Consider the following 13944-nt stretch of genomic DNA (forward strand, 5'->3'; position numbering starts at 1 on the left):
AAGCATACTCACAATGGCCCTAAGGCTGCCTTTTTTTTTTTTTTAATAAGCATTAGCCTTATTCCTTGATTTTCCCATATCATCCTACAGTCAACCCCTTAACTTGCTTCTTCATGGAAAAGCAAGTCTATAGGGAGGTCTGCATGTATTCAAAGAGGAGGAGAACCTAGGATCTTATTTGTTGCTCCTCAGGGGATCAGTAGGGGTTTGGGGGTCACTTGCTATAGCACCTTTACCTGCATTTCCTACTTCCTTTAGCGAGTTCTTTGACCTGTTGAATCTTCCCTTCTAAATATCTTGCCCTCCCCCTTGGAAATTTCCAGATACTCCTGGATCTAGGAAGGCTCTGTAAGGCTAAATCATTGTTTCTCAGTGCAAATACTGTTGGCATTTGGAAGGAGACACTTCTTTGTTGAGAAGGTGCTATCCTGACATTTAGCACTCCTGAACCCTTGGGCACTAAATGCCGGTATCACCCACGGGTCACTCTGATGGCCTAGCTGGAGGCCACCAGACATTTCCAAATGCCCCGTGGGAGGAAAGCCAGCAGCTTGTTACCTGGTTCATCTTCTCGCCTTCAGGTAGGCCTCTTTGGTCTGTGAATTCATAGCCGAACACTCTTCCCTTTGCTCACGCAGACCCCGTCCCAGCTGGAGACGTGGAGCGAGGCTCCAGGAGCTCCCTGCGGGGCCGCTACGGGGAGGTCATGCCCGTGTACCGCCGGGACAGCCACCGAGACGTGCAGGCTGGCAGCCACGACTACCCCGGCGAGGGCATCTACCTCCTGAAGTTCGACAACTCGTACTCCCTGCTGCGCAACAAGACTCTCTACTTCCACGTCTACTACACGAGCTGAAGGCCCGCTGGGGCGGGACACAGGCGGCGCGTGTGCTGGCTGGAGCAGGCTGCCAGCTGGGGCCCCTTGTCCTGGATAGGCAAGGGCTCCGAGCTGAGCGTGGGGCGCCCGAGCCTCCCGCCCTGCTGGCGGGCCCGACTGTTGGCCCATCCGTGTAGCTTTGCCCCGTCCTTGGCTTCCGCAGATGGTGGCGTGGCACCCCTGCTCTGTGGTTCCTGACTCACGCTCTCGTTGCTTCCGACTCCGGCAAAATCTCTCTGTGGAGGACACCCACCAGGCCAAAAGCCTAAGAGGAAGTTGGGTGTTGGCTTTTCAAAATAGGTTTGTTTTGGTTCCAGGTGTATGCTTTCAACTGCTGCGCTCTCCTCTTGCAGAGCCTTCACGCAGGTGGGTTTAGTGGCCACCTGCTGTCTTCACTTTTCAAAAGGACTGAAAGAGGGAAGAGCACTCTGTCCGTGAAGGAGCCCAGTATCAGGGACGCGGAAGGCTCTGACCAGGCTCTCACCACTGCCGTGTTTCCGCCTGCTGGTTCTTCCCGTTCTCTAGCACAGGCTGGGAGCCCTCACTGCCTCTGGAGGGCTGGGGATTTCACCCTGCCTCTCCTTCTCTCCTTTCCCTTTTCAAGAACTTCCATGCAGTCCAAAGTGATGATCCCTGTAGTCTAAGCTATTCTGGGAAGAAAAACTGCCTCCATCACTTCCTATTTCAAGAGGTGGTGTCCCTTTCCAAGGGCCCTGGGGGTGGGAGGGGGAAGGGTGGAAATTAGGTACTGGATTGATCTCAGATGCCACATCTCCAGAAGTCAAGTGTTACTAAATCATTTTTGTGTATAATCAAAGAAGGAGGGGTAGATAATCTGAGAGAAGAGGTTAAAAAACAAAACAACACTCTAGATTTCCCACCGCTTTTTTTTTTTTTTTTTTTTTAGTCTTTAGAAAAGGGGTGATATTTAGAAATTTTGCTTTGGGGCCAATCAGATTTCCTAAGTTTCTAGATGTCTAGGTTGCTTGCATTCAGGGCTACAGGCTTTTGGTGTTCGAAGTCTCGAAGGGGAGGTGGTCAGGAAGCTTCACTGCTGCTGCTGGTCGGCTTTGTTATTTTACCAGGCTGAAGCTTGTGCGTTCCCTGGGGACGGCCTTTTGCACACCATGAAGCGGGTGTGCCGCAGGGAGCTGCCTCCAGTGTCCCCAGAGGAACGTGGTGGCTGGGCCCCCCCTCTTGGCCGAGGAGGAGGCAGAGAAGGGACCACTGCAACCGTGTACCTCCTCCTCTTATTCCTTGCGTCAAGCCTGTTACTACTGCCTTAGAATTCCGAGGAAGAATTAGATTTATTTATTACTTTTATTTATTGTTAAAGCCACATTTCACTTCGCCTTTGAAACAGTTCCCGTCTGTTTCTCAGGAGGCTTCCACCTGCTTTGAGCCACCGAGGCCCCCTCTCCTGTGGAGTCTAACTAAATGGAGATTTCAGGTGAAGTCGGGGAGGGCTGATGTTCCACTCCTGTGGGGTCAGTCCCAGTGAGGCTCTGGGAGGGGTCTGCCCCTCCTGAGATGGATGAATGATGCCCCCGTGACCCCAGCCTGCTACCCCCAGCACTCCCTGTGAGGATCTCTAGGTTGTGAGGAAATCTGCCCATTTGTCCAGGTTTGAGTGAGTGGTAGAGGACTTGACCAGCCAACCAGAGGCATCCCATGATGCCAGGACTGCCAAGCCCTCCGCCTGGTCTGAGGAGTCAGCTGCGTCACGATGCTTCCTTTGGCTCCTTCCTTCCCTGTGTGGGAGCCTCACCCCATGCCTCCCCTCTGCACAGAAGCAGAAACTCAGTGACCAGGGCTCCTCACGACAGGTCCGTGGCGGCACCTCCGTCACGAACAAAGGGCGCTAGAGCCGCACCTGTTCCTCCGGGAGCACCGCCCCAGGTGGGAGAGGATGCCAGGGCCCGCTGTAGCATCCCTCCTCCTCCAAGCGGCCTCATACCTCCACTACTTTACATCTGAGTGCATTCTGTAGAGGATTATACACTGGCCCAAATTTCCGTGTCCTGTAAGAAGTTAGGAACTATTCTAGCAACTGCCTATTGAGGCGCGGAAAGCAAACTCGCTGTGCGGTCATCCCATCAGGTAGCCGTGTGATCATCACTGAAATTAAATCATGCCTTAGCTAATTGAATAGAATCTTTATAAAATTATTTTCTACTGAGCTCTTCTGCAGTCAGCTAAAGCCTGGCTTCTTTTTCCTGTTTATTGTTAACTTCTGACTTTCTCTTAAGATGGAGCTGTCGGGTCATTGGAGGCTCCCTGGGATGACACTTTCTGTTGTTGATTTTTGCCACGAGAGTCTCTGTATACTTGTTTTCTTTAGAATCCTAGTTCTGTTGCATCAGGGAAGCCTGAGGGACTCGTTCCCATCGCCTCAGTGTGCCTCTTATCGTCTGCTCACTTTTGAAGTCCTGAACGTTGTTATATTTCATTCTGTACCAATGTCTCGTTAACAGTCAGTGCTTCTTTGATCCATTCACACACACACACACATAAATAGCTAAAAGAAGATATTTTCACCATCTAATGAATTTACTATCCCATATTAAGTCATCTGAAATTACTGAACTTTGGGGACAAAATATTACCTATAAACCACATGTAATTACTGAGAATTTCATGGTTCAGCAAATCCTAAGAAGTAGTCACTTCCTTAGTCTCTCTGTCTCAGTTTACAGAACCAAACAATGAAGTGAAAATCACTTGCTTTCACCTTCACCCTGTTCTTTAGAGCATACATATTAACATACAGTGGAAAGAAAGTACTTCACAGTAGGAGAGACTGGAAGTCTCTCCACAAGGTGGCCAAGTTCTTGTTTCTTTGGTTTATTTAGTTTTGCTACTTTGTTGAGAGATGGGGCATTTAGAAAGTTTAGGGTGTTAATTTTTCTCAACATTTTATTTTGAAAAATTCTCAGCAAACAACATTTAAAAGAAGTATAGTATAAGCACCCATATGTATATCCATCACGTAGATTTTAAAATTATAAACTGCTAACTTTTAAACAAAGATGATTCTGCTGAGGTGTCCAGTAGAGTATTCCATTCACAGACATCAGCTGTCCAGTGTCAGAGAGTTTCTGGTTTTTAGCAAACTCACCTCATTCAGTGCCAGTTAACCAGGGAGGTGATTATAAAAATGTTTCCTGTTCTCCATCTTTCAGAACTCATGCTTTATTTCCCCCTTCCCTTAGGCTCTAAAAGCTGTTTTCTTCTTTATCTGGCATGTCAGAGTGAAGGTGATTGTGAAACTGCTTTCCATTGGAAGGACTTTTTTCTGATCTTTGTTGCTTTCCACCATATCCTCAGGACTGAAATTAACACTCGGATCCTCAGACATAATGTAGCTTTAAAATGGAAGTAGGTAGTAACTTGAAATTAGTCCATTCTTAGTTTTGTTTTTTTTTTTCCTTAATTGATTCATGCACTATACAAATATTTTTATCTGTTATTTAGGAAAGAAAATCTTATACTTTTAAAAAGTATATATTATCCCTTATAATATATATATGGAAGAGTTTTAACTGAAAGTTTCCTGAAAGCTCACTATCTTAATCAGTGGGTTTAGATATTATTGTAAAACATCATTTATAGAAAATACCTGTATGTTTTTGATGAGCCCCATCCAATCCCTCTTTGAAAGAAATTAGGTGAAACCCAAACCCAAAATATTTTTATGTTTATTTTAAGACCACTTTTCTGCAAAAGGTTGCCTTTTAACCCCAAAGTATAAGGTTCTAAGGTACAGAGCTGAGTGACCCCTACTGTTAAGTCACTTCAGTCTTGTCCAACTCTGTGCGACCCCATAGACGGCAGCCCACCAGGCCTCCCCGTCCCTGGGATTCTCCAGGCAAGAACACTGGAGTGGGTTGCCATTTCCTTCTCCAATGCATGAAAGTGAAAAGTGAAAGTGAAGTCGCTCAGTCGTGTCCGACTCTTAGCGACCCCATGCACTGCAGCCCACCAGGCTCCTCCATCCATGGGATTTTCCAGGCAAGAGTACTGGAGTGGGGTGCCATTGCCTTCTCCGAGTGACCCTAACATTTACACAAAAAGCTATTGTTTTAGAGGAAGGGATAGGAGTGAAAAGGTTCATGCAGCTTGAGAACTGCCTTTTTTTTTTTTAACATTGATAGTAAAGGAATGAAAACGAGGGAAAGAGAGAAAAGCTATCAAATGTATCCCGGAATCTTGCTCATATTCTGATTCTGTGTAGTTCTTTAGTTTGCTTTTCATCCATTGGAATTTTTCTTTTGGCCAGAAACCTCACTGGTTCTCACTGTGCTTGTTGGAGACATCCCAAACTCATTTTGCTTTCTTTTCCAACAAGATTGCCTTTAGAAATATTTTGGAGTAGGTGCAGGAAATGGCAACCCAATTCAGTACTCCTGCCTGGAAAATTCCATGGAGTCCATGGGGTCGCAAAGAGTTGGACATGACTGAGTGACTTCACTTTCTTTCTTTCTATAGTTCCTTTTGGAGAAGGAAATGGCAACCCACTCCAGTGTTCTTGCCTAGAGAATCCCATGGACAGAGGGGCCTGGTGGGCTACAGTCTATGGGGCTGCAAAGAGCTGGACACGACTAAGGAACACACACACTCCTCTGCTAAGTGTAACCCTGGCCTGAGGATTGTAACCTCTGCACCCTCTGGGACTTGTGGGTCCAGCACCATGAAAATAGATGGTGACTTTAGAAAGGCTAGGAGGAGTTCCTGCTCTGCCCCATAGCCTCAGTTGGTTTTGACTATGGCCAAAAAAAACAAAACCAGATTCAGTTTGACCAACATCCTGGAATAGCCTCAAGCCACAAAACTTTTTGAGAACGAGCTGTGCCCTCTGTAGGCTGACCTCCCTGTGAGGGGTAGGAATCTCATTCCCTTTCATCTGTGTGGGCCAGTCATACACACACAGTCAATGGGACCAACAGACAGACACAATTTGGTCTTCCTTTTAGAGCCTTCATTTAGAATCTCTCCTGGGTCGAAAAAGTTCACACCAACCTCTTTAACTAGTCTTTCCACCTAGCCAGAAGTGTAGACCTTTTGGAAGCCTGAATTTGCTAGAAGTGGAAAGGGCACTGACCCTATAGAATCTTAGTGGTCGAAAAGAGTTGGAAAGTGAGTTTCTGTATGAAGGAAGGTGGTCTCATTTTTTTGGTGAGGGGTAGCTTGTTAAGGGATTCATGCTCTTTAGAGAGCAAGTCCTTGTATTCATTGTATCTGATTGTGCTCATGGAGCCACGATGCATGAATCTTTGGGGAGTAAATAGGGGATGGGTGTTTAAAACTAGTCACAAGTTGGGTGCTTCCCAGCAACCCAATATATGGTGAGTGTCCCTATGACCAAAGTCCCAGTTTTCTTCCATGTGGGATCCTGTCCCTAGGCTCTCATTTCCACACAACTGAGAGAGAGAGAGGGGCTACACCCCCTCCACTTCTCTTATTTATGGTAGTGTTTTGCAACTGGCAGCATGATATCCAAGTTTATATAATTAACCAGAATTAGATAATAGTGTGAGCTGAGTAGATAAGCTGATCAAGCTTGGCTGGAAGTAGGGCTGGGGAGGGCATATGACTTACAGCCGCACATTGGGGTAGCTGGGTGGGTAACTCTTGTGTGACTGCAGTTGGAACTCTCGTTAAGCTCACCAAGTGAGTGAAGAGGATGAGATGGTGCCATGCCGATGAGGATGACATGCTAATTGAGCTGGCTGGGAAACAGAGCAAGGCCTCCGTCTACAGGCACTAGACCCTGTCACCGGCTGTGTGTGCAGTCTCAGCGTGAGGTGGAGTCTGGCTTCAGGGCCCACTAAGGAGCCAGTCTAATGTGGACAGTGACTCTGGCCTCCCGCAAAGGAGAACCTCCTGAGAGTCGGTTCCCAGTGGCCTCTTTTCTGGGAATGGGTGGCGGCACCCCGGCAAGAGCTGCTTTGGTTCTTTTGGTACCTGGTTAGTGATCAGTGTCACCCACTTGCTCCTTCCAGCCAGTCCAGCACCTGTGGGCACGCCTTTGACGTCTACCCAGTTATTTAGGTAGTGAGGTTAGGGCAGGATCTGGGACCCAAAGGGTGAGAGAAACTTTGCTAAGTATTGTGTGGCCAGATTTCAGAAATCACCGCTCCCTCTGGGGCGTGGCACTGTCCCTCCTGAAGCAAGAAGGCCAGACAGAGCCCCTCCTGTCTTAAAGTCTTGTCACCAGTCTAAGAAAACGCAATTAATTGCGTAAACCCTTGTTAGTGGGGGTTCATTTACAAACAGCAGTGTCCTCAGAAAGTCCAAAGGCACAAGACTCTGGCTTTGAAATGATCTGGAGTCCCAGTCACTGGTTTGAACTCACAACCTGATTTCTTTCAGTCCCCCAGGTATGTGGACCAGAGTTGATTTCATGGCTCTTCTTCACTCTTATAAACAGATGAGGAAAATGTATGCCAGAAATTTAGAGATACAGGCTTTTGAAAAATTAAATTCCATAGTTCTCTGTCATTTTAAGCTGACAGGTTTGATTCATCTAGGGATAAAATATGTGAAATGGTTTCCAGGGGATCAAGTACATATATTTTCTGAATGTTCTGATACAGGATCATGAACAATTATAACGTTTTGGTTTAAAATATGATACTATATGGGATAACAGAAGAGCCTTTAACTCACAGTCAGGTAAAGGAGCTCTCTTCCTGAACCCTTTTCCTCACTCAGGTTTGAAATGCCTCATCTGTAATGTTACCTGTAATTGATTATTACCGTTGGTTTTCAGGTTCAGTCAAGAATCATGTGGAAAACATTATCCTAATTCTTTCTTTCCTCTCCTAAGCAGCATATTTTACTGAGAAATTTCATATTAAAAACTCCACTAACATCCTTTTCTGAAATGCTTGTTCCATAAATGAATTTGTTTTTTACTTAGTCAAGCAGTATTATTTCCATTTAGCTAGTTCAAGAGCAAGTAAAGTCTGGAGAAAGCAACCCTATCACCCATGACTCTGGTGTACCCTTTTCCCTTAATAATGGGAAGTGTCCTGAAATCCCCAGAAGAAAGCTGCTTTGTAACCAAAGTGATGAATTATAAGAAAGCCGGTCTTTGGGTAAAGATAATTGGAATAGAGGAGGTGCTTGAAGATCTCCTAAACGACCTTATGCCATTTAGCTTGTGTTTCTGAAAGGCCTGCTTTGGTGCCATGCACTGAGATCTCTCAGTTGACTGAAAGATGATCATGCTTTCTTGGTAAATATTTTTAAGCAACTGGCAACCACAAAGGCATTCTTTCCTTATCATTCTAGATCACGCACTGATGCTGACATTACAAAAAGGGGTCTGGAAGGGAAACAGTGTCACAGCCTTTTCTTTAAAATACACTGTATTGCAAGCAATCATTTGTCACAGTCAACTAGTTATGTGTTCCCTTTCATGACAAATGCTGCCAGCATCGCCTATGGTTTCTAAGAACTCTGAACTAAACTGTTATTTGTTATGTCCTGCTGAGTGGTTTTCCCTTTAATAAAATACTGTATATCCACCACCCCGTGGCACTGAGTGTGTTGCCTGATACACAGAGGATCCTGAGCTATTGTTCCTGAAATAGCTCAGTTCTTGTGTTTTTATATTATGTAACTGTTTTGTGATGCTTTTGTGCATTCTTTGTCTTCTCTTCCGAATTTTGAAATCTGTCATAAATAAACTTTTTCACTATGCACCTGAAACATCTGAGTTATACTTTAATTTTTAACATTTCATCTCTCCTCTGCGTCTTAAGAGGATAAGTGTTCTTTAAATCTTTGAATTATTTTATAATCTATTATAAAAATTAAAAAAAATTAACAAGAAAAGTTAAGAGTGAGATTAATGATAGAGCTTTCATCCGCACTTAAATTAAAAAATATATATATATATTTGGCTGTGCCGGGTCTTAGGTGCTGCACGTGGACTTTATCTGGTTGTGGCGCACGGGCTTCTCATCACTACGGCTTCTCTTATTGCAGAGCATGGGCTCTCAGCCTGCGGGCTCAGTAGTTGTAGCATACAGGCTTAGCTGCTTCATGGCATGTGGGATCTTCCCAGACCAGGGATAGAACCCATGTCCCCTGCATTGGCAGGCGGATTCTTTAACCACTGGACCACCAGGGAACTCTGCATTTAAATTTATAGCTGAGTATGAACTGGGATCTGGGCTTGGCCCAAGGGAAGAAAAGTTAAGAGTTGTTGTTTAGTCGCTAAGTCATGTCCAACTCTTTTTGCAGCCTCATGGACTGCAGCCTGCCAGGCTCCTATGTCCGTGGGATTTCCCAGGCAAGAATACTGGAGTGCGTTGCCATTTCCTTCAAAAGGAATTTTCCTGACCCAGGGACTGAACCCGTGTCTCCTGCACTGGGAGGCAGATTCTTTACCACTCAGCTACCAAGGAAGCCCCTAAGTTTAGAGTGATGATTACTAAATAGAACTTCATTTGTTTTGTTAGTATTTGATCCCCAGTGATGTCCACTTTCCGGTGGGCTGACTCTATTCAAACTTGGAATCAGTACTTTGGACACCACAGTAATCATTTAACATAGTCTGGGTAATACTCAGCCTACTTTCATTTGCAGAAATGATACAGTAAGATATCTTCGACCTGCCTTACAATCCCGCCTCTGCACATCCTTGGCGTGTACTCCAGAACAGGAAGGACTCAACATCTGAGTAGAGGGGCACCATTAAATATTTTCTTAAGTGATACCTGCGGTCCTAATATGAGCCTGTTGATTTTTTCCCTGCTTTCTTTTGCCACACATGTATTATAACTTACTTTAAAAAAATACTGATATTTTTATTTAACTTTTTAGGGGGGCTAAGTCAAGTCTTCGTCACGGCAGATCTTCGTTGTGGCATGTGGGATCTTTCCTTGCAGTGGGAGGGCTTCTCTCTAGTTATGGTGCAGGGGCTCAGGAGATGGGGCGTGTGGGCTTGCCCCACAGTATGTGGAATCTTGGTTTCCTTGACCAGCAATCGAATCTGTGTCCCCTACATTGGGAGCTTGGAGTCTTAGCCACTAGACCATTAGGGAAGTCCCTGGGGATCTTTAATGCATTGTGTTTGGGTATGCCCAGTATATTATGTCACTGATGACACAGAACATATTGGAGATTATTTTATCTTTTGTTTTTTTAATGGTTGTTTTTCATAATTAAACCATTATCACTTGGCCTTTGCTGCATGAAATCTCATCCCCACTTGCCGGGGGCCAGCATGAGGAATCCCACCCGTGACAAGGTCATGCGGAAGGAAGCCTGACAAAACCAAGGACGTGATAAGGCTTCAGGGGTTCCCCCTGGTATTTCCCAGGCATGTACCGCAAAAAAACAAAAATCTGCCGGCTTTTGTACTCTGCTCTTCTGATATTCTCTGGAAAAAGTCAAATCAGGGCTTTAGCCTTCTGCATTTGAAAGGGATGTTTCAGAAAAACCCCTCTGATAACTCTCTAGCTTGCCTAACAGGTTCCCCCCCCCCCCCCCCCACCTCTTACAGCTTGTGAATTGCTTACAGCCCCCAACCGTGAGAAGCACAAAGCTTAAAACATCTTAAAGATACAGAGCCTTTTCTAAAGAGCTAAAAATCATATTGGTGACGGGTTTTCACTGTTGACTCAATGATTGCCGCCAGGCCTCCATATTCTTTATCTTTCAGGCACCTGGGAGGATGTTAATCAATGTAAACGGGATATGGAAAAAGATATATAATAGTTTTGATGTTAGCAACACTAGACTTTTGAGTTAATTACTTTTCTCTTTGATATATATCACTGTACTCCTCTTGTGTCCTTGCTATGTAAGAATGTAACTTTATTTGGTGCTTTCTGAGAATGGCACCAGACCTTGGGAAGATCAACACAAATAAGTCTTCTGGTTGACAAACCCTTATCAGAAAAAAGGCTGTAAAATGTTAATTGGCCCTTTTGGCCAGAAGATGATGTAAACTACCTAAGATTTGTGTATACAACTAGGTATGCAGAGAGAAAAGCCTGGTTTTAATAAGAATCTGGGCTGCTAACGCTGCATAATTTTGTATTACCCATTGATCTCTATGTACAATCAAAATGGTATAAAAGGCCTTTCTAGACAATAGAGGCCGGGGAAAGTCGCTGGACTGGTTTCCCCCGTGTCTCCTCTTTACTCTAATTTCAGGCTGAATTCCCATCTGGAGCGGGGCGGCTCACCACGTCTACTTACTTGCCCTGGCTTTTAAGACCCGCGCAAAAGGGAGCCTAAGGCGGGGCACTCTTCGATATTCAAGTGGGTGCCGGTGGCCCAACATAGATGGTGCAAGCTCCTTGTCTGGAACTTTAATGGCCTTCCCCGTAAGCCAAGTTATTCAGCCTTCTTTCTCCACTTAATTTTCCCTCTACACTATTTCTTCTTAATCTCTTTTATATTTCTATATAAATAAGTTTTTTCCTCGCCTACTCCGTCTCCCCTTCAAATCACCCTGGATCCACCGGGGCTGGACCCCGGCACCCACTGAAATCAGGAAGCATGTGAACAGGCATCTCTTTTTAAATTAATATTATTTTTGACTGTGCTGAGTCTCCATTGCTGCTCACACTCTTTCTCTAGTTGTGGCGAGCAGGAGCTACTCTGGTTGTGGTGCTTGGGTTTCCCACAGCAGTGGCCTCTCCTGCTTAGGAGCGCAGGCTCTTGGCAGGCAGCCTGTTGTAGTTGTGAAGCATGCGCTCAGTAGTTGCGGCTCCCAGGCCCCAGAGCACAGGCTCAATAGTTGTGGCTCACGGGCTTAGTTGCCCTGTGGCATGTGGAATCTTCCCAGACCAGGGATTAAACCTCTGTCTCCTGTGTCGGCAGGCAGATTCTTACCCACTGGACCACCGGGGCAGTCCCATTTTCTAACTTTAAAGGCACTCTTTATATGATCTGTTGTATCATTGACCCTGACGTTGTTCAGGGTCATATGCATGTGTGCAGCCACACACTGCAGCCCTTGACATCCAGTCTGACGCTCTTTAGCCCATGAAGTTCTTGCTACATTCAGCAGACATCTTAGTTCAGGTATTTGCCCTAAGTGGGCTAATGCCTGCTTTTGACCTTGGAAACAAGAGCTAAATAAGCTATGTTCAAAGGTTGCTGCTAAGTCACTTCAGTCGTGTCCGACTCTGTGCGACCCCATAGATGGAAGCCCACCAGGCTCCCCCGTCCCTGGGATTTTCCAGGCAAGAACACTGGAGTGGGTTGCCATTTCCTTCTCCAATGCATGAAAGTGAAAAGTGAAAGTGAAGTCGCTCAGTCGTGTCCGACTCTTAGCGACCCCATGCACTGCAGCCCACCAGGCTCCTCCATCCATGGGATTTTCCAGGCAAGAGTACTGGAGTGGGGTGCCACGGAGCCAATAGAATGAGACTTATCTTATGAACATGTGTATCTACCTGCTTATCCAGTAGTTAAGTTAGCTGCTGTCCTTAATGATAATGTAAAATTGCTTTGGAACAAAATCGTTTATATTTTGCTATGTTCTTAAAGATTTCCTGGCAGCACCCTCATTCTGCTTTCATCCTTCTAAAGTATTTATCAGGACTTACTACTCCCTGGTGGCTCAGACGGTAAAGCAGGAGGTGGCTCAGACGGTCTACAATGAGGGAGACCCAGGTTCAATCCCTGGGTTGGGAAGATCCCCTGGAGAAGGAAATGGCAATCCACTCCAGTACTATTGCCTGGAAAATCCCATGGACAGAGGAGCCTGGTAGGCTACAGTCCATGGGGTCGCAAAGAGTCGGACACCACTGAGCGACTTCACTTTCACTTCACTACTTCCATGAGCTGGAAGATTCTCCATATCTAATTACCAGCATTAAGTCATTCCAATATCTGTTCTTCATCCACTATGGCCACGCCCACTGCAGAAGGAGGGCAGATCATACCTCCCTGCCGTCCTCGGTATCCTGGGATCAGTCTTCACAGATCTAACAGCTGATGTGGAAATAAAGAAGGACCTGCTTTTTACCACTCGGTCAGCCATGGGAGAGAAACCCCTCCTGGAAAATATCCTCTCAATAGGAGATGGCTTTTGGATTGAGAGATATATCTGAACTCAGGCCCCACCCAGTCAAATAAGAATTTCCTTGCAGACTTGAGACAGTTGCAGAGGAGGTCGTTTTAAAAACCCTCTATAGAAGCTTAATTATTGCTAAGCATTGGAGCCACTGTCTGACCTCTAGAGAAAAGTCTACACACTTGGGGAAATATTGCTTCTTCATGATCTGCCAGGGTCCTAAAAGAGGAAGAGACGTTCAGGGAGAGAGAAGGCAACCAGCCATGACTACAGGAAGGGTACCTTTCAATTTCACCTGCATTTATGAAGTGAGGCTAGTCGCTGTGCTTGGAACTGGGGTCAAGAGAGACTGGTCAGTAGTGCAGCCCTAGAGGAGCTTGCGGGAGCTCTGCCCTCACTCAGGGGAGAAGGTATAGGAATGTTGCTTTCTTCCTACAGCACAGCTAAGTTCTTCTGGAAATAGAGAAGAGTCTTCTCTTCTCGCCCATGTATCCAGCCCCAGGTTCTGGGAGGATGGTTTCCTAGAGGGAGGGGCTGAAGCTGGTCACATCTCAGGTCTCCGCATTTCTGAGCAGCAGGGCAGCTACCCATGTTGATGCCCTGGACACCGTGGCGGCCCCAGGACTAGAACACAGATAGCCTCGGTAGCCTTAAAACCGCAGGCCTGGAAACCCACAGATGCTCCTCTTTCTCAGGAGTTGTGTCATTCAGTGAGGCCACAACGCTATGGATCCCGCTGCCCCCCGCCCCATTCCTTTTCCATCCCTCAGCTGGTCCTGAGCTGGTGGCTTCCCTGGGCCTGCCTGCTCTCTGTTCCTCTCAATTCCATCCCCCCAGGTTCGCTCACCTCCACAGTCCCAGGCTCCAGAGCTCACAGGAAACTCCAGAAAAGCTGCAGCAGCCTCTTGGGAGCTGAGTTGGTTCTGGGTTAGTTTTCTCCTTGGTTCCAGGTGAAGAAGGTGGCAAGAGTGGTTCCCAGCCCTGACCTGGAGACCGTTTTGCTATAGACTATGTGAAGAGC

At 46.1% G+C, this 13944-nt stretch overlaps 1 protein-coding gene across 1 annotated transcript in view; it reads left to right on the forward strand.

Moving 5' to 3' along the window:
* Positions 1–3798, forward strand: part of TMED8 (transmembrane p24 trafficking protein family member 8) — a 31833-nt gene extending 28035 nt beyond the window's left edge. Inside the window, exon 6 of the mRNA XM_018053914.1 lies at positions 639–3798. Coding sequence (XP_017909403.1) covers positions 639–856 — 218 coding nt within the window. The 3' untranslated portion in view covers positions 857–3798. The remainder of the gene's footprint in view (positions 1–638) is intronic.

The sequence above is a fragment of the Capra hircus genome, chromosome 10 (assembly GCF_001704415.2).
Source record: "Capra hircus breed San Clemente chromosome 10, ASM170441v1, whole genome shotgun sequence".
Taxonomy (NCBI): Eukaryota; Metazoa; Chordata; class Mammalia; order Artiodactyla; family Bovidae; genus Capra; species Capra hircus.